This window comes from Zootoca vivipara, chromosome 3 (assembly GCF_965207765.1).
Source record: "Zootoca vivipara chromosome 3, rZooViv2.hap1.1, whole genome shotgun sequence".
Classification (NCBI taxonomy): Eukaryota; Metazoa; Chordata; class Lepidosauria; order Squamata; family Lacertidae; genus Zootoca; species Zootoca vivipara.
In genome coordinates, this window is record NC_142586.1 from 73,151,098 (window position 1) to 73,172,169 (window position 21,072).

Here is a 21,072-nt window from a genome sequence, read left to right on the forward strand (position 1 = left end):
TTTGAAGACACTCGATCTCAGGACGCAAGGGAGAAACGTGCTAAGAGGAAGGCACACTTGGCAAATCCACACCGTGATCAACTCCCGCCTGGAAACCAATGTCCCCACTGTGGAAGGATGTGTGGATCCAGAATTGGCCTCCACAGTCACTTATGGACTCATTGTTAAAACCGTGTTTATGGAAGACAATCTTACTTGGCTATGAGTGATCGCCAAAGAAGAAGAAGATAGAAGATGGGATTGCAGACTATTTTACAGATACGACCCAGAGTTGTTATTAAATTGCACACTGTGAATTAAAAAGGGGTGTGTAAAAGTGAATTGAAGCAGTAGCTACTCAAGTTCTTAGATTTGGAACCAGAGTGCAAGCGAAATGTTTTAACTGTGCTCTTCCTTTATTGAATCTATCAAACGCAGCAGCTTTTGTTAATAAACAGAGAGTTCTTATTTGTGGTTCACATTTTTAACATTTATTAAAAAAGCAAAATGTATGTTCATTTCAAATGAAACAGTTAAAAATGTTAAAGTATACTTACACAAATTGTGTACTAGCAGCATCCAATAGTTAGAATTTTCTAGAACTCTGCAGTGCCATTTTGGCAAGCTAAACACACATTGTAGCTTGCAATCCACTGTCCTCACCATAGTGCAGATAAAACAAAAGCTTTATAAAATTAACAGGTTAAATAAGCTTAAATAAAGGTGTTAAATATAAGTCACTTGCTCAAAGCTTCTGTACAAAGATAAACAAATCTGGCATTATACAAATGATTGGCTGGCTTGCACCACATATGGTTTCAATAGTTAGTTTCTCTAGAACAATCTTAGTTGAACATGAACTATACAAAAGGAACTGACATTGGAGTGAACTGATTCAAGTGAGCCATTTACAAGGCGTGTGTATATATATATTTAGAAAAATCAGAACACTGCTTAAATTCAGGCACCATTTTTTTCTGCAAATAAATAACCCCTAATATATCTGCATCCAAACTAGTGTTAAACACCTCAGTGCTAATTTTTATAAACACAGTTTTGTGACTATTCAATTCTACTTCCATTCTTATTGCTATGACAATGTGACTGTGGAAATATCTACTGTACATACAAAAAAATAGAGCACCTTTAAACATGAAAGTATATGTCTAGTTTATTATTATTATTTATCTTACAATACTGAAACCCAAGCTACCATAAATTGCTTTAGCATCTTCACTGGAGCAGCTGAAGTACCGAAGATAAACCCCAATTTATTCTTCTTCAGGCAATCCCAAGTCAGAAGTATACTCTAAAATGTCTAAAATGACACCAGGAATTGTACATTCATCTTTACAAAAACAAATGTCTGCTATTCATTCTCTGTTTTCTTCAGATGAATATGAAGATAATTTCTTACTGTCAGTAGCCTGGGGCTGGGCAGAGATTACAGCAGAAAATGTAAAATGGATTGTGGACACAGTGAAATTATATTAGGCTACTTCAAAAGTTACTGGTATTATGTGACTTCAACTGTGCTTTTACAGGGACTTTGATATTAGGATTTCTTGTCTATTGTATTGAAAAACCATTCTGTAAATTTTCTTAGCTGAGCAGCTGCTGTTTGAGATTCTTCCTGAAGTCTCATGTTATCTTGTCTCAAATGTTGGACTTCAGCTTGGAGAACAGCTTTGTCTTGTTTTTCCTAGATAACAGAAAAAAAGGAGTTGAATGACGCTTATAGCCAGTGTTTTTGTTGCTCTTGTTTCTGAGCGAGTAAATAGACTTCTGTTTTCTTTAGCTCCCTCTTTGCAATACTGTCAACTCTAAGCTGAATTCCCAAATTTGCTTGCTGGGTTGTTCTAAATCAGATAGCCTTGCAGGCTAAACAAGATAAATGAGTTTGTATAACCAAGTTTCTGCAGCAGAGCTGTAGGACTAGGCTACATTTCAGCACACTTCATCATATTCAGAGAGATCACTACACAAAAAGATAAGGAATATTTTTAGAGCTGTACATCAGATTAAGAAAAAACTACACAGACTTAAAGCTACTTTCAAACAAAGTAGAAGGCAACAAGATGTCCAGCTGCATGGTTTCTACCCGCTGAGTATTAAACACTGCCATCCAAAATGAACAGATAAGCATTTGTGGGGAAAGAATACATGCTGGACACATGATGTTGGGAACAGCTTCCAAGTACAATGCAAATGCATCAACGTTAATTTTATCAGCAAGAGACACAGGGTCTGTTGCAATGCCAATGTTTAAAGGCTGTGTGCTCTATAAGCAAATTCAGAGGGTGTGGGGGAAGCCATATGATGTCGGTGTTGGCAAATGGGTAAGGGAACGCTACAGGGAATCACAGTACAGTATGTGCAAACCACCATTGCACTGCTTAATTCATACTATAAGTTTCACTGCTCTGGATGAGAGCAGAGCAATTACACTATAATGGGATACTGGGTCATTATACACAGTTTGACCTTACTGTACAGAAATGCAGAACACTCAGTACTACAGCCACCAACCTTAGTACCTAATAGAAAACATATTATTTAGGGGTATTAATGTTTTATTGACTTTGAGTGCCATTGGAGGGTTTTAAGCAGAGGTTGGATGGCCATCTATCATGGTTGCTTTAGTTGAGATTCCTGTATTGTAGGGGGTTGGACTAGATGACCCCCAGGGTCCCTTCCAACTCTACAATTCTATGATTCTATGAGAGGCTATTAAAGTCACATCTATACATTTAAAACATACCCCCCCCAATTGTGGACACTGTAGTTTACTCCTCACAAAACTATATGATTCCCTGTTCCCTTAAACTACAGTTCCCAGTATTTTGGGGGGAAAGCCATGCATTTTAAATGTATGATGTAGATATGACCTAACCACCATAGTCAAGAAGAAATAGCTGTTTGGAAACCCTGACACAAAAAATGCTCTTGGGCTAAAGCTAGATAAAATCGACCAGTTCACAGTTTTGTACCCAGTTGTGTCAGAGCTGGGCTTGAATGAAATGTTTGTGTGGGTATGATTTTTAGACTAAAAAGAGCACAAAAAACCAAACCCTTTTCTAGCTTAATGTCCCATAGTGTCTCCTCACGTGCTTTTCAGGCGGATGGCTACCAGATGTACGTAAGTGGTGAGGTAGCACTCCCATCCATGCACCACTTATTTTCCAGGAAACCCCCAACCCCAGACACCCAGATTCTCTTTTACTCCCTCATGTAAGAGGGGGTGAGATCCAGCTTTAATCAAGGGGCTATACTGCTGCCACATGTAATGTGAACCTTAGATTTGAGGATAGGTTGCTCAATTTAAAAAGTTTTCTAAACGTAAGTGCTTCCTTTCAGAGAACTTCTGCAAAAGCAGCCATATGCTACTTCTTTAGATGTTATGAAATAATTCCTTGCAGATGTTTGCAAAATATATTTTTTTAAAGCAAGTCTTACATAAGAAGGCAACTGCAAAGAAGTCAAAGTAGTATTGGACCTCCTGTAATATTTGAAAGCAATCCAATTTGTCATTTGTGTGGTAAACAACGCATGTTGGAGCATTTCTCCCTTAATTCTGCTATCATAATAGAAGAATTCATGAAGAAAAATGGGGATGTTGTCAAAGGATATGCAAAGGAAAATTCCTATTTCTGAGTATGCAGTTGGAAAAAAAGTAGAATTCTTATCGTTATTAAAACCTATGATTTAAACAAAGTTGACACACCTATTTTTCTTACAGAAAATAGCTGTGAACTAAAAAAGAAAAAAGGGGGCCCACACATTTGTAGATCTGAAAATGCAGCCTGTATTACTTACCTTTACTATACCGTGTTAAACATGGGTCAAATATTAGCTTATCTATCACTTAGTATAATTTATCATCCAGGTTATAGGGAATCCAAACTAGAGAATAGGAAGTGCTACCCAAGCTAATTATGCCAGAAATATTGAATCTAGCCCTGAGGAAGCAACTAGATTAGCCAGGAGACTAATTGGACTTTCTACATTTTTATAGGCTAAATATAGGGAGGTTTTTAATGCTTGATGTTTCCATTATGTTTTAAGATATGCTGTAAGCAGCCCAGAGTAGCTGGGGAAACCCAGTCAGGTGGGCAGGGTATAAATATTATTATTATTATTATTATTATTATTATTATTATTATTATTATTATTAAATACAGCTGCTGGGATTCTTGATTTGGGTTTGGGGCTAGATTGCTCAAAAACATTTTTAAGGCCTTTTCTCAAAATTTGATCCACAGGGATTGGGGACACGCAGAGCAGATTTTGGGAGGTGTACAGGGGAAGGAGAGAAAGGGAAAGTCCCACTGTGTGAGCTGCTTACATAGTGTTAGATAAATGCAATGACATTTTATTCTGCTAAACATTTTTACCTTCCGAAGATCAGTTTGCAACTGCCGGAGGATCACTTCCAGCTGGTTTACTTTTCCAGTCAATGTAGTAGGGCTATCCTCCCTACAAAATTAAATTGCACTTAGTTTTGAATTTTTTCAAGATGTCCGACCAACTCCCAAGTAAAATAGTCCCCCGTGCAGATGACAATGAATAACGGTTGTAATCAGTGCAAAAAGCACATATAAAAGTTTGTTCAAGTTCAAGCCCACTGAAGACTGACACAATCTCCTAAACTGAGGTCAAACACCAACAGATACGACTATGGTATCAGGAGGAGTCTTGGCTGAGCAACAGGCAAGCCGGGAGAAAAATGCTTTGGAGGCTGGAGTGATTAGCTGGCAAATGGGGAGAGGCATAAGGATGCAGGCTACACTTTGCCATACCCATGGCTGGTTAGGTGAGTGGAAGGAGGGTGGAGGAACTTGGGGGCCTAGTGAACTGCCCTGCCGAGCCCCTGAAATGCTTGAGCACTGACACAGACTCTAACTCCCCAGAGAGTTGGGTCAGTCTTGGGAGGAAAGATCAATATGTCCCCCCCCCTTTTGCATGCAGGAAGGAGAGAGGTAAAGCTGCCACACAAGAAACTGTGTGGTATTCACTAGATACCAAAGTGCTTTTGAGTGGATCCACAAATATTGGGGGAATGTCTAAAACCCTAATCCAGGGAGGCTGCCTAAATGACCAGGGAGATGTATCTCTAACACTGTTGAGGTTAACTATTAGAGTGTACTGCAATACTTAATCCCTAATGAAAGTCATGATCTGAACATCCCAGTGACTGTGGCTGTTTTTGTTTCCCTGCCCACGGAAGCCTGACACATTAACAGAAAAAGTGCAGTCAGATGAAATACAAGACAGAGTGCCGATATCTGCAAGTAAAATAGGAGGCAAAAAAAAAAAATGTTCATTGTTCTTGACAAAATCAACAAAAGCAGGTAATGCTACAGGTTGAAAAAATTCTCTTAAAACGGTTCAGAAAACAACTGTCATCATGAATTTTCTTGCTTCTAAAGGAAGGAAAATGAGATTCTAGCACACTGGTTCTCATTGAATTATTATGCAAATATGTCAAGTTGTATTACAACACTGCTAGCTAAAAAAATAAAATAAAGATATCAAGAAAAGTGGCATCTTATTTAAGATAAAGACTTTGTTTCAATGCCTCTTTCCACATTTTGAAACTGAAAATCTAAATACACACTTCAAAACTTTAGTAAATACAATTCTCATCTTAGTAGTGGGTGGCACAGTAGGGCAGCACCTCTTACCTGATCTCCCTCTGGCCAAGTCACTGCTGCATTCTGGATAGAGTTTTATATTGCTATAGATGCTGAGATATATTGATCTGAAATGTTTTTAGTGCCAGTATTAGAACTAGGGCTGTGCTGTTTATATCGGATAAGATTTGAATCTTTTTTAAAAAAAAATGGGGCTACAATATTGTATTTTAAATGACAGCTAAACAACTATTAAAATAAAATAGCTGCTTCATATATATGGCTTCTCCTGCAGTAAGAGGTGTGTGTTGTTTGTTTTGGTGACAGCCAGAACGCTCCAGTAATATCTGAGGCAGCTCCTGGTCTTTTAAAAAAGCTGACAGATATTGGGAAAGGTATGAGAGCTGATTAGAATTTTAACAGACTTCAAATGAACAATATGATAAATTTAAAATATGGATTCTATTAATTCTAATGCAGCAAATCTTTGGCAATCTTTCTTATAATCTTAATGCAGCAGTCAGAAAAATACAGTAGTTGTGGCAACTCATGAGGCAGGGAGGATCACTGAACAGTGATATAATGAGCCAAATTACCATTGCATGCAAGCTCCCTTTGGATTTTTATTCCTCTAGGGCAACTGGATTGTGGGGTTACATTGTTTGTCTTGTCGTTTACTATTAAAATGCCTAAGCTACACTAAGGTTGAATGCAACTGGGCAGTGAACTTCTCCACCATTGCTCCCACTGACTTCCCTCTTCCCTCTACCAGAAATCTGAAACTTCAGAAATGTAAAGTCCCTCACAAACCTTAATTTTTGTGTCAAGTGATTATTTTATGCTCTATTCTACTAAATGCCTAGAGTTTTTAGTAGTGAAATGTTGTACAATTGAACTGCAAAGTTGAAATGTAATTTAAGGCAGTGCTCAAATGATGGGGTAAGATAATTAGGTAAAGGTAAAGGGACCCCTGACCATTAGGTCCAGTCGTGACCGACTCTGGGGTTGCACGCTCATCTCGCATTATTGGCCGAGGGAGCCGGCGTACAGCTTCCAGGTCATGTGGCCAGCATGACAAAGCCGCTTCTGGCAAACCAGAGCAGCACACGGAAACGCCGTTTACCTTCCCGCTGTAGCGGTTCCTATTTATCTACTTGCATTTTGACGTGCTTTCGAACTGCTAGGTTGGCAGGAGCTGCGACCGAGCAACGGGAGCTCACCCCGTCACAGGGATTCGAACCGCCGACCTTCTGATCAGCAAGCCCTAGGCTCAGTGGTTTAACCACAGCGCCACTAGAGGGGGCTTAATAAAATCCATGAGCCCTGCCCCAGAGATGGGAAATGTGTGGTCCTCCAAAACCTTTTGGATTGGAACTCCCATCATCCCTAACCATTAGCCATGCTCACTGGCACTGACAGAATCTAAAGTCATGTTCCCCATCCCTGCCCTACCCGATGATCCCTGCCACTTTTAGACTCTCCCATTACAACCCATAAGATACTGCCTCTGTTCCTACATGGATCTGTACAAATTATTCATACAAAATACATTCTATTATAGAAACAGTTAACAGGTCAAGAATTACAATCGTCTGCTCCTCAAATGCACTGGAATTGGAGGGTTGTGTCTACATTTTTATAAGGGGTTTTTAATGCCTGTTTTAATTTTTATTTATTAAAGCATTTCTCATAAGGTGTACATAAAAGCAATCCACACAAAAATGGGATAATAAAAATGTATCATAAAATTGAGCACTACCTCAAAATGCATGCTGGAACAAGGAAGTATTAGGCATGTACCTGAAGTTTAGCAAATGAAGGTGCCGGTCTAATCTCAGCTGGAAGGGATTTCCAGAGGTTAGGGCCCACTACACTGAACACATGGCTTCTAGCAGTTATGAGCCATGCATCTGAGCCATGGGTGACCACCAACAGGGACTCCCCCAAAGATCACTGATTGGACTGGGATATAGGAGATCAGACAGTCCTTAATATATCCTAGACCCAGGTTGTTAAGGGCCTTGTAAATTAATACAGTACAAGCAACTTGAACCTGGCCTGGTAATATGTGGGCAGCCAGTGCAAGCTTTTCAGAACTGAAGTTATGTGCTGGTAGTAGTCTGTACCTACCAACAGTCTAGCCACAGAAATTTGAATTAGCTGGATGGAGCTTCTGAACCAGGCACAAGGGCAGCCCAACATAGAGTGCATTGCAACCACTGAAATGCTCGAGGTTACCAATGCATGAATCATTGTAGTCAGGCTGTCCCTGTCCAAGAATGGCTGCAGCTGGCACACTAGCCAAATCTGGTAAAAGGCACCTCATCCACTAAAAGTATGTACCTTAATTAGTTTAATAACAACACTAGGCTACTGGACTCAGTGGATCTCCCTACAGTGATAAAGGACTGGAGAGGAGCCAAGTGGGAGACGTTAAGCAATCATATGTGAACCCCCTTGAACCGACTCCCCTTGAGCCATGCCTTCTACTCCCCACACTCTCCCTCCAACCCTCTTCACCCTATTTCCTTCCCACACACATCCTCAAGCACCTCCTGCCACAATACACAACCACTCTAGGCTCTCACAAGAATCTCAACACCAGCAATAATAATTAGACAGATGCTAATTGATTTGCTTAAGCAACCACACTGCTCTTACCTGGGAAACAACCAAACTCCCCCCACATCCCGCCTCTCACTCATGGGTACCGAACACACAGGACTGAGTGAGTTTCACACCCTGACCAGTCCTGGGATCACTAACATACAAAAGAATGGGCAGAAAAGCAATACAAACAATAATAACTCAGCACCATACCATTAATTTTTGCAGAGACTAAAACACACACAACAAAAATTAAATAGGGTGGCTCCTTTTCACCAACGCCAAAGTGACAGGAGCAGCTATTTTATAAAAATCCTTAGACTAGCGAGGCCCTCCCACAAAACTCTTAGTAGCAAGAAACACAGTAGCAGAAAACAAATCCAGCCAGCCATTTCCCAACTATCCTGCCAACAACCACAGCTCCAAGTCCAACTGGTAAGGACTCAAGAAACACAGGGGCTGGGGAAGTCATACAATACCGGTATATCTACACACACACACACACACACACACACACCACACACACACACACACGTACGTCTGTTCTCTCAGTCCTGTGTTCCTTACCAGGAGATGTTAGTGCAGGGATGAGGAACCTCCAGCCCACAAGGCCATTTCCCCCAAACTATGCTGACCTGTCAAGCAGCTGGTGTCACTTATGACATCAACTGATGGCTAGGACTCACTGCAATGTTGCAGATGCTTGTCCCCAGCAGGAAACAGGTGACTGCAGCCAAAGCAGCAGAATTCTACCTCTGCTTAACAGCTGACAGGCAGAAGTTAAATCCTGCTCAGTTTCTCTCTTGGGAATAGGCACACACAGCTAAAGAAAGCAGCAGGGGAAAAACAGGTCTGCTTGCTTTGATAGCAGGTGCATTGTCCCTGTGAACAGTTGTGTGCCACAAAAGCAAAAAGACCTGATTTTTTTTTATTGCTTTGCTATGTGAAGTCACACCTCCCAAGGGGAGGGGAAAAAAGAACCTCTTAGGGAAGGCTGAACCTGCAAAAAAGGGATTCTCTCCCCCCCTTTCCCTGTCAGATGTGTGCTGAGGTTAACGACTTTTCACTTTTGCCTGGCAGGCAGAGAAGAGACCTTTTAGATACATGTTTCCTTCTCTTCCCTTTCTGATTCTAGGCTTGCAGCTCCTTCTCAGCCTTCCCCAAGTATTTTCCCCACCTCTTTTGGTTTTTTCATTTTAGCCGATGGGGAGCCTATGACTTCAGAATCTGAAATGAGGTGAGACTCAACCTCTGAGCTGAAGCACAATATGTATCTCAGGTACTGAGCTAAGACAATCCCCTGTCCAAGTCCTTGAAGATGTTCCAAGCCAAATACCCCCACCCCAACCCTGTTTATAACCCTACCTATCATTCTGCCTCTCTATTCATTCCAGGAGGAATGTTTTCAGGAATTTGTTCAATCATGTTTCCCCTCAAAGAAAAGAGGCAAGGTTTACATACCCAGTAGTGTCAATGAAGTCCTTTCCATTTGTTGGACTTGCGCCCAAGGCTTGATTACTCTCCAGGCTTTGCACATGCTGCATGTCATTCAAGGTGCAAAAAGATGAAACCCTTTGATCTGGAAGGGCAAATAAATAAATAAACATCTAAAATGAAATGACTGTATAAAAATACTCTCAGCTTAAACAACTGGTGTTCTTTTATCCAATTCAGCTACAGCCAAGAAACAAGTGTATATATTACAGGGAACCCCCCACCCACCCCTGAATTTCCAGCATCTGATAGCAAGACCACTATAGCCTCAGCTTTGCATATATCAACAAAACAAGACAGATTTGTTTTCACTAAGTTATTTTGACAGAAATGTACAGAAAATCTGAGACCAAGACCAATTTCAAGCAAACTAATAGCAAATGCAGGCACTTAATGGGACAGAGGAAGATACATAATTCCATAAAGTTATGGAATGCAGTATAGCAAGGCACAGTTATTCTTCCTGAACAGAATAATATGCAAATGCTACCATTATGACCATCGCCATACATTTACCAATCTTCCACATATAATGTCAGCTGCTTCCTTTTAGGATTCTGGAATAAAATCTTTACCCTAGGACTTGCAGAATACATGCTTGCCTTGTTTGGGAACAGAGTTTCTTTACTGAAGGACATGCAGTGTGGCATATAAAAATATACCCAGTTCTAAAAGAAAAAGAGTATGCCACACACAAACTGGTATAGAACGTGAGTAAATCACGCTTTGAGGGTTTTTTCCCCATGCAAACGGTTTATGCTGCAACAACAGAGATCTTTCATTTATATATAGACTGTACTCGGATTTCTCTAGTCCATGACTTCTGCTGACCCTGACAATAACATGCCTTCCCCTCACATCTCACAAAGGCCCAATGCTTGCATATAATCATGCAACCGTGCAAACATATAAAAGCATAAAGATAGTTTGTTTAGAAAACATAAGATTCAGCAGCCAACCCCAGACCATCACCTAGAAACGGAGTGTGATGACAGACTGGCCCAAGTTCTTCGTCAGAGTCAAAATCTGAAATAAGATTTAGAATGCTCCTATGAACAACAGAGTCCACCGAGCTAACTTTGGAATAATATAGTTGCAATCCTTATGAGACACAATAGTTATGGAATATTACTTAACATCAACTCATGTTAAATCTTACTGTGGGATCTTTGCTGATTTTCTCAAAACAGTAATTTTCCTCATCAACTCACCCCACTGCTACATGTGCTAAGTCAAAAAAATGATTTTACTTTTTAGTAATAATGGCAGCATATTAGCCATCAGGATTCCCTCTTTCCAAAAGACAAACTATCCATATTCGTTACTATGCCCTATAACATTATGGGACAAAAATAAAATTGCAGCTTGAGGCCTAGTTATCACTTTCCCTTTTCATGTCAATCTTTTAATTATGAAATAAAAGTAAATATTTGAATCTTTTCCTAAAAATGTTCCCTAGCAGATGATGGGAAATGACAGAGGAGACACAGCAGTTCATAAACATATGTAAAATATGAATGCTAGACTGTCTATTTCTTTCATTTTCTTGGCAAGATAGCATGATGCATGGCAACCTTCAGATATGCTTGACTGTAAATGCAATTTTGCCAGGCTGCATGTAAAATACTGTCTATTTTTAGTATATGCTTTCTATTTCCTCTAGAGACTTTTTGAATAGTAGATGTCCAGTGTTGTTGTTAGGACTGTTGTGCTAGCAGCCAACCTTTAATACTTTTGTTTGATCTACAAAGGGGGAAAGTATAAAAATACAAACAGATGATACATCTGCAGACTATCACTGGCACAACCAGAAGTAGCAAAAGTTAATACTGTAGAAGAAATGAGCAAAGGGTGATATTAAATTCTGGAGATATTAAATTTCGGAAAGATTGATTAAAAAATGTTAGACAGGGCAGTCAGCAGGGCTCTTCATATGTTCTTAACATGGCCAAAATACAAACATCTTTCTCAGAGTGTCTCAAGGCCTAAAAATGTCAGATACAGAGAAGAACAAGGAACATAATAACTTCTTGACTTGCAATCTTGCAAATTTCCTCTGAAGAAATGAATACTGGCTGCTGCTGAAGACAGAATACAATTACTGATGTTATGGCTTTTTAAATGTAATAGCTTATCCAAGAAGAAAGAGCTATTGCGGATGGATTCCATCTCTGACAAAGGCAATACAGATCTAAGATGTTCATTTTGTCTCTCTCAAAGAGAATGAAATCATGGGAACGCATAACGTAACAGGAATCTGAAATCCAGAAGGGAACTGAATGAACCAGCATTAGACATGAACAATGATCCTTCTGATTAACGACATGTACACCAGGCCCTTGGATCCTGTTTGTGAGCAGAGACCTCTATTCTGTCCTTCAGCATATAAATACAGATCTGAATTATGCCAGTCATTTTTTAAAAAGTATGGTATTAACAGATACCTTTGTTATACCTAGAACAGGAATACTGATTCTGCAAAGAAATATAACTGCTGAAAAGAGTAGTCAGCTACACAAGCAGAAATGTGCTGATCACTGTTACAAACTGGAAGAAGCAAAGAATGAAAATTTATGCGAAGACATTTGAAGGTCTACAAAATAAAAGTTCAGAAACCAGCCGTTATATCACATTTATATCAATCATTATAAAGGTTAGCTTCAAGTTAATTGAAGTACACCTATAGTGTCAAACTGTTTTGGCTAACATGCTCTGTAAAATTTAGTCCTAACTTTGACTTTATGTTTTTATTAATGCAGTGCTCTAACAATGTAACATCCTGTTCTTAAACATGTATTCTGGCACAGTTTTAATGCTTTGCTAGGATAACAGGTCTTCTGATGTTGAGGTGGCAACCATAAACCAGAGCTATTGTGAAGTAGTGAATAGTGTGAACCTTTGAAAATCTGGGTTCCAATCCCTGCTCAATCACAACACTTATTGAGGAACATTGGGCTAGTCACAATCTCTGACAACCTAACCACCACCAACCCTCCAGCGGGTTCCTTGTAGAGAGAAGATTGGGAGAAAACCTTTGTATACTGCCCTGAGGTCCTTTGAAGATGGAAGTGTTAAAAAGTTCAAACAAAGAAAAAGCATGTGTTCCATACGCATGATGATTTGGAATCCGGCTTTCAATAGTATACATCCTTTAACAATCAGCCATATTATTCTTATTCTTTAAAAAAGATACATCTATTTTCTCTCCTCAGGTTCTTTTTACTAAAGCTATTCATTCATAATTGTTTTTAATGTTTACACTGCAATCCTAAACATACTATCAGAGCAATCCTTTGCATGTTTACTGACTGTTCAGTCCGTATTTACTCACTTGTAACTATGTATAAGATTGCAGTCTTAGCTACGTTGAAGCTCAAACAGATTTCCAAACACACTATGAAACACAGTAGAATTCTTTAATTTCCATTACTGTATGTGCTAAATTGCACAGGTTTATTTATGGTATTGCAACCATGAAAACCAGCAGCGACAATAACTACAGTTGTCTGAAGAAATCAGAAAAGCCTTTTATATCCAACATTTTGAATATGAATAAAATAAGGGCTGGAGAAATCCAGATTCAAATCTCCACTCAGCTTTGAACCTCACTCAGCGTGGGGGAGTACCTTTGGGCCAATCACTGTCTCTCACTCTAATCTATTTTGCATAGTTGTTATGAGGATAAAATGGAGGATTGGGGGGGGGGAGAAAAGGAAGTCCTCTTGCATGAGCTGAGCTCCACTTGTTCAAATAACTCCACCAAGTTTGGCAATTCCCCTGACACCCAATTGTAGTTTCCCATGCTACAGTCTACAACATTTGGGAGGGTCTACCAAACTTCTGAAAAGATTCTGGACGTGGCAGGGGTTGAAGGAAGCAACACTGTGGCAGAAAAGTTTTTATGTAAATAACCTTGATGGGGCTACACTCCCTCTGAATGAGTGGATACATAGCTTGGGGGTACTCTTGGATCCTTTGCTGTTACTTCAAGCTCAGGTGGCCTCAGTGGCACAGAGTGCCTTCCATCACCTTTGGGTGGTGGCCCAGCTGCACCCTTATCAGGACAGGGACCAGTGCTTTTTTCAGGGGTACTCAAGAGTACGGAGCACCGGCACCTCTTTTGCTGTTGTTATAAAGTGTGGCACTTACTGTAACAACTTCATGTTGAGTACTGGCACCTATTTTTCTAGAAAAAAAGCACGGATAGGGACAGCCGAACTTATGTCATCTATGCTTTGGTAACCTCTAGGTTAGATTACTGCATTATGCAGGCCTGCCTCTGTCGGCAGTTCGGAAAATTCAGCTAGTACAGAATTCAGTGGCCAGGTTGCTCACCGGAGCAAGACTGTTTGAGTATATTACATCAATCCTGCTCTGACTGCACTTGATAACAAATAGTTTCTGGGCCCAATTCAAAGTGATGGCTTTGACTTATAAAACCTTAAACGGTTCACAATACCTCAAGGACTACCTCTCTCCATATGAACCGACCCAGACCCTGAAATCATCCTCTGAGGCCCTTCTTGTGGGCTTCCTTCACAAAAGGTTTAGAGGGTAGCAACATGAGATGAGCCTTTTTTTTGTAGTGGCTCCCTGCTTGTGGAATGCTCTCCCAAGGGAGGTTTGGCTGGCGCCTTCATTTTACACATTTAGGCGCCAGGCGAAATTTGTTCCTCTTTAGCCAGGACGTCATCTGATTCTTAAGATATTTATAATATGAACTAGTGGCTATGTGTAGAACTGCCCTAAGAAAACTCGGTAATTAAGGATGTCAGCATATGCTGTTCTCTTTCTGGCTCTCCTTATGCCACCTTTGGTCTTTGTTGGTCCACCAACAAAGTTCTTGGGGCTCACCTATCAACTGGAACTGACTGATCGTTGAATGTCAAAAAACGGATAAGTCAAGAGTACATGTGCAGGACTGCCAATAACTAGGGGCAATGAATGTTACAACAAGCATTGGACTTTAATTTCTACTAATTACATGTGCAGTGGTTGCATAAATTCTTACAGTACCTTCAAATGCTTGTGCAGCATCTACAAGGTGAGACCAGTCTAATCCTGTTGCTGTATCTGGAAGGGGCATCAACCCAGGATCATTGAATCTTGATTTGTCAGATAAAGACCCGTCTGAGAACCAAAACTCATCTAAATTAAGAAGCAGAATCAGAAGCCATCTTCAGGACCATTTTTAACAACTTAGAAAAGGAACAATTACAATATTTAAAATGTTTTATTTTTTATGGACTGTGTATATGCCATAGTATTTTATAGTTTTTAATTAGGTCATCATAAATGTTATGCTTTTAACACAATGTGAACTACTTTGGGGGTGTCTGACCTGAAAACAGGGCTATGACTGGTCCAAAACCAGAAAATATCTACACACACTATCAGACCATTGATACGCTACAATGTGTATTTAGCTAATGGTTACCACTCTAAAATACATGTTTTTTCATTTATGAATCACTTTCCATTGTATATTTCAAAGTGATCAATTAAAACATACAAAAACAATTTCAAATCCAACACAGATACCGACTGGGACAAAAATTGCCACTCTTAAAAGGCTTCTTGAAAAAGGAAGGCTTTCAACAGGCACCAGAACTACAACAGAGATGGAACTTGTTTGATACCTAACAGGAAGGAGTTTGAACAGCTAAGTGGCAGCAGCCTAATTCTTACATAAGACTGAACAAGTTTCCTAGCGATTGGTTGGATATGAATGAGACAATATTTTAGTTTATGCTGTTTGTTTTAAAATCTTGTTTGGAAAACCTTACTTCTAGCTCTCATCCCTCCAAATAGCAATCCCAGCTTTGATGCCCAACCCTAACCATAGGAGCAAACTCCTAGGGGCCGAGGTCCCTTCAGCTCCAATAAAATATTTGAGGGTGCCAGAGGGGGGCAAAGTTGATGGGCATTGCCATTAAAACAGCGTGCATGCACTGTGTTGTGTGATCAATTATGTGGGGCAGGGCTTACTTGCTCCCCCCCCTCAATATTTTATTTAACTTGTCACCTCTGACCCAAACTGTATTTTTTCACAAACTCATCTGCTTACTGGTCCTGATCTCTAACAATGGTAAAAGATTGAGTGGGCATTATTTGGGTGGGCATTATTTGCTGCTCAAGTTCCTTGGTTCAAGTTCCACCCTCTGACTATATATAAGGGTCTGGTGACTTCTGTTTCAGAGTATCTGAAGAAGTGTGCATGCACATGAAAGCTCATACCAATGAGAAACTTAGTTGGTCTCTAAGGTGCTACTGGAAGGAATTTTTTATTTGGTTTTGGTGTGAGAGAAGCTGCCCCAGTTTCAGGAGATGTGAGAGAGCCAAGGTTTGTTGCCCCACTCTGGGTGTTGCAAGGTCTTCTGAATGGAAGACTTGCCCTTCTGGTGTTGGGAGATGTAGATTTTTGTCTTACCGCTGTGCTCCCTGTGGAGATAAACTTCCCTGGTGCTGATGGCAGTGATCTCAGCCTGGACCAGGTACCGCGTGTGCTCCTTGCCCTACCCTTGATTGAATTAACCACGGGTATGGGGGTTATGTCTGAACCAGCATAATTTATTTCTTAACTAGCCTCTTAAACATGGATTGCAAACAAGATTCAAACCTGGGATTTTAATCCTGTTTATGATAGGAATCTCAGTTACTGTTAGACATGATTAAGATTCATGGTATATTTTTCAAGCCGTATTCCATGCTCCCCTATTAGATGATTTGATTAGCAGAAAAGCACAATACATTGTAATTCCCCCACAGATAACAGAATTAAGAATAAAGATGACAGGCTGAATAGAGGAGCAGAAAGAAGTATCAAAGCAATAATATGAAAACAGTCTGAGTGAAACCACCTGACCACCCTTGCCATCCTTTGTAGTTGAAACTGCTGCAAGGGACTGGGCAAGGAGGCCCCTTCCCAGAGGGATTTTGTCAACTGGCATTGGACTGGTGTTCATACACAATGCCCCAAGTTCAATCTCTGCCAACTTAAGGTAGGGCTGGGAAAGGAACCCGGAGAGCTGATCCCAGGTGAACTGCTCCTGGTCAGTACTGAACTAGAGGAACTAATGATTCAATTTGGTTCCTACATTCTGTTTAGAAGATCTGCCTTCAATTGCACAGTATCAAATGAGACAGTGTTTAACACACACTTACGTCGTAGGCGTCCAGTACCAGTGGTTAAGCTTGTTCTAGGAGGTAAGGTGCTGTGATATGGTGGTGTAGTACTGAACAAAATATCATTTGGCAAAGCTTGGTCTAGCATTGAGCTCCGCGAGCTAGCATATGAAGATCCTCTCCGATTGCTACATATGCTCTCATCAGAAAGAGTGCGGTATAGCGTCCTCCTTGGAGATAGGTTCCCGTAAAATGAAAACTATGTTTTTTCAAAAATATAAATTAGAAAATATGTTCCAACATTATTATTAATTTATTCATTTATATACTGTTTAATTGGTTAGGTGGTGTCTAATGATTGCCCTAATAATTCATTCTGTAGATAAGCCTTACCCACTATAGTACACTAACATGAATTTAGTGTCTTTGTACTAGTAACAGAATATTAGCTATATCAATCATTTGGGGTCACCTGGCATTTTAGCAAAGTTACTGGATAATTATATTTTCTTCTGACATAAAAGCATTCATCATAATGAATTATTACTTACTGAAATGTTGTATTAACTCCTGAGTAATAAATGAAACCTCTAGCTCTATGAGGGTAATAGTTGCAAAAATTCTTTGAAATCCATTTAAAACTGTTAAGGCGTAGTCTTGATTTAAAGACTGTTCTAATATCTAATCCAAGTTATTAGTTATATATAGACTCCAAAATATAACTCTGATTAAACCAATTATCTTCTACTTCTCATTTGCAGAAAGTCCCTTGATCCATTGCAGGGGGGTACCTCTGATGGAAGGAGGTGGCAATTTTCACTGATTCCCCTTTCCTTTATGCCAGGATTGGGGAAGCTTTCTAGCCCTGTGGGCCAGATTGTTATGTTCTGTACACCCCTTGCTGCCTACGTTTGACAGGTGAGTGGAACCAAACACCTGATAGCAGAATCATGGCAGGTGAAATCCCAAAGCTGGGAAATTCTGGGAATGGAAGCGTACAGCCAAACTGAGCAAGATTCAACCCCACCCTCCTGTTTATCAGATGATGTCACGAGTGACGTAAGCTAATAGGTAGAAGGGTATGTTTTGGATAAAATGACTTCACAGGCTGGAGGTTCCCTACCTCTGCTTTAGGACATCAACCAAGTTCTCTTAAACCCATTTCAGGTATTACTTAACCAGTATGATCACTACACAATATGGAAAGTGGATTATTGGAAATGGTTCCCATGTGGTTCAGGCTTACTTCCCTCACCTTCCCCCTCAGGTGTATATGTGTGTGTGTGTGTATGAAAATAAATAATACAGTGACAAAATAAAAACCATAGTTTTATTTTAGCTGCAGTACTGTCACTAAAGTTATATCTAAAAGAATTTGTGTCGCTTTACCTTTCCCAGGGCAACCTAAAGCAGCTTACAACCAACCAAACAATAGATATTTCATGATAGCCACTAAGCTTATTTTCTGGATAACTCTCAAACCTTTCCAGAAATGCCAGTTGAATCCTCTATACTTAAAACACACTTCAAAGAATGTGTTAAAAATGTTGTGCAAGTTACAGCAGCCTAGCTCATCCATACCTTTAACCATAGTCCAAATGTGCAAGTTCAACATCAGTATTTTCAGAAAATTCCATCCCAAATGAGAATCTATACTTAGCAACTTAAAAAGCAGGGGTGGCTAACCTGTGGACCTTGAAATGTTGCTGGACTACAACTCCCATCATCCCTAACCATTGGCCATGCTGGCTGGAGCTGATGGGAGTTGGAGTCTCAGGGCAGCCATTTGGAGTCTCAGGGCAGCCATCCCTGCCTTAAAGTGAAGAGCTTTCAGGTTAAATATACCAAACCGCCTGACTATAATCATACCAGGCTTCATATTTGTGAGAATCCTTATTATTAATCATAGTATTACAAGCTCTATACTCTCTCTCATTTACAACTCTTTTTAGAACTAACTCCATCAAGCAGTGCTCCCACCACCATAACTGCTTCTAACGGTTACACAGAGACAAAGAAAAAAGTAACAGCAGCTAACCTTTCTTCTGCCTTCCTCCACAGAGATGTTGTCTGGCATCATCAACTTCAAAAACTCTTCTTTTGATAAGACTCGCTGACTTTCAGAAACTGTATTCCTTACAGAGGCCTGAAGCTGACTTGACGATAGGCCCTCAACATCACTATACATTCTGTAGAAACAATTTGTTCTTTACAATTAGAGGGAATGTTGCAAAGTTGTTAACTCTCTAAAATGATGCTCAAAACTGACGTTAAAACCACAGTAACAGTATCTAGTACATCAGTCATTATAAGTTCCAATAAAGTTTTTTTTTTAAAGTTGGGTTCCAACATGGAGGAGAAAACACACAACCCAATTCCTTTTTGTTCATGGATCATTATTAAATAAAAAATAACAAAGCACACATTCATGTTGAGTACAGGTTAGGTTACTAGTAATAAAGCACGACATTCCTTATACATTTGTATGTAATTATATTATTAGAGCATGTTTGTTATTTCCAGAAATTTTGCAAAGCTGTTTTGGATAAGAAATCAACAGAACATAAAAATGTATAAAACAAACTGAAATATTCAACTATACTTTCCTTCTACATACTGATTTAGAACTTTGATTTCTGACAGAAAGCAACTAACTTTATCTGGCCTTTCCCTGCTTCTTCCTAGTCCTGGGATTTATACATCATCTAGCCTGCATTCCCTTTCATGATTCAGGCTCTCCTCCTCCTCCAATCCACACAGACTTTTCATCCCCAAGAAAACAAACTCTCCCTTACTCTTGGCATTCCGAAGCTTCAGACTCCTCAGGTGTAGGGCTACCTTCTGACTTTTTCCAGCCAATGACATATTTGCTAATAGCTCCTTGTCGAGGGTAGCATTTTGCTATGGAGCCAGAGATCTGTTGACTGCAATTCTGTGACACTATGTACACTTTGGACGTATCTAATGATCCACTGCTTTTAGGGCCATGTGTTGAAGGACTTCCTGAATGATGTGACCCACTAGAAGAGAGGAAAACATGAGGAAATATGTGACAGGAAAATATATCATATACATTTTTTTAAATCTAAAGTCTTCTCAAAAGGACAAAAGTCAGCCATATTTAATGTTATTTGCTTTCTTTGTCCAATATCAATTAAATACTTTAAAGTCATCCTGGCTTCACTGGATATATTTATAGAAATTCATAGTTTCCCCATTACAGCTGATAGGAAATTTATTTGGAAAATGTATGCTGTATAATTCTCAAGGCAGTATGCATTAAAAATAAATAAATTAGAAATATAACCTAAAACAAGAAAAAATGTAGAGAAAAATACAGCAACAATAAAATCCACCAAAATGGATGAAGCCATTATTAAGGCCAGTACATGCTGGAATATCTAGGCAAATAAAAATATTTCTCCTACTACCAAAAGGATATCAAAGATGGCACCAGATGACCTTCCCTGGTGATGATATAACATAGGTTGCTACAACCAAAAGCCCTTGCCCCACTTCCTGGATCAGCTATATGATTTATTTCAGGAGGTGGGGAATCCAGAGAATGGCCTCAGATAATGGCCATTGTGTTTGACAGTTTTATTCTTTGGTTAGACTGTGCCCAATCAATTTAAAAGTACATTTTGTTATAGATTATAAAGCATTATATGTCCCACCTTTGTTCAATTTAACTCTATGCTTAAAACACACCAGTATCAGATAAACTATTCAAAAATATACCCAAACATTGCTGTAAGAGGCCTTTCAAACATCATAGTTTAAACTGACATTTCAGCAAAAAAGATGAACACACACATGGAATTCCCATTAAAGTGGTTCCGGGGGCGGTAGCTTTGTCCTGAGCCTACGGAGGTCAGGGCCTTATAGCACCCCCCAACGGTGGCCACAGGAGGTGCCTCAGTAGATGTACATCACTGGGCTCCTTTCTGGTGGTTAATTTCTCACAGACTGTAACACACGGGTTACAGTCGGATATAGCCGGTTAGGTTCCAATGCCTAAGCCAATACCGCTCCACATCCGAAACCAATAAAGTTGTGGCCTTTGTTCACCCACTTAAAATCAATTCACTGTGTCTTGTGTCTTATTTCCTGAGGAGGGAGGGACATTGCCACACAACTGAAAGTACAGAGACCAGCTGTACAAAGACATTTAGTACAGAACTTGAAGTGACGGGATTTCAAGTGCCGAGTTGGTTGGTTTGCAAATGTTTTG

The 21,072-nt window shown here is 39.7% G+C and overlaps 1 protein-coding gene and 1 long non-coding RNA gene across 5 annotated transcripts in view; both read right to left on the bottom strand.

The window, feature by feature from the left end:
* Positions 1 to 447: 447 nt before the first annotated feature.
* Positions 448 to 21,072, bottom strand: part of SIPA1L2 (signal induced proliferation associated 1 like 2) — a 76,589-nt gene continuing 55,964 nt past the window's right edge. For 2 of the 4 annotated variants that reach the window (XM_035108448.3, XM_035108446.3), the window contains 8 exons: positions 19,634 to 19,858; positions 18,877 to 19,027; positions 16,878 to 17,097; positions 14,730 to 14,861; positions 10,686 to 10,739; positions 9,681 to 9,798; positions 4,374 to 4,455; positions 448 to 1,681 (listed from right to left, as the gene is read on the bottom strand). In XM_035108448.3, the coding sequence (XP_034964339.1) occupies positions 1,535 to 1,681; positions 4,374 to 4,455; positions 9,681 to 9,798; positions 10,686 to 10,739; positions 14,730 to 14,861; positions 16,878 to 17,097; positions 18,877 to 19,027; positions 19,634 to 19,858 (1,129 nt within the window). In that variant the 3' untranslated portion in view covers positions 448 to 1,534. The remainder of the gene's footprint in view (positions 1,682 to 4,373; positions 4,456 to 9,680; positions 9,799 to 10,685; positions 10,740 to 14,729; positions 14,862 to 16,877; positions 17,098 to 18,876; positions 19,028 to 19,633; positions 19,859 to 21,072) is intronic. The other 2 variants (XM_035108449.3, XM_035108447.3) reach the window with 1 other exon arrangement.
* On the bottom strand, positions 14,928 to 16,871 carry LOC148686302 (uncharacterized). Its single transcript, XR_015949072.1, has 2 exons — positions 15,331 to 16,871; positions 14,928 to 15,277 (listed from the first exon to the last, which is right to left on the bottom strand). It is a non-coding gene; the product is annotated as an uncharacterized LOC148686302 (long non-coding RNA).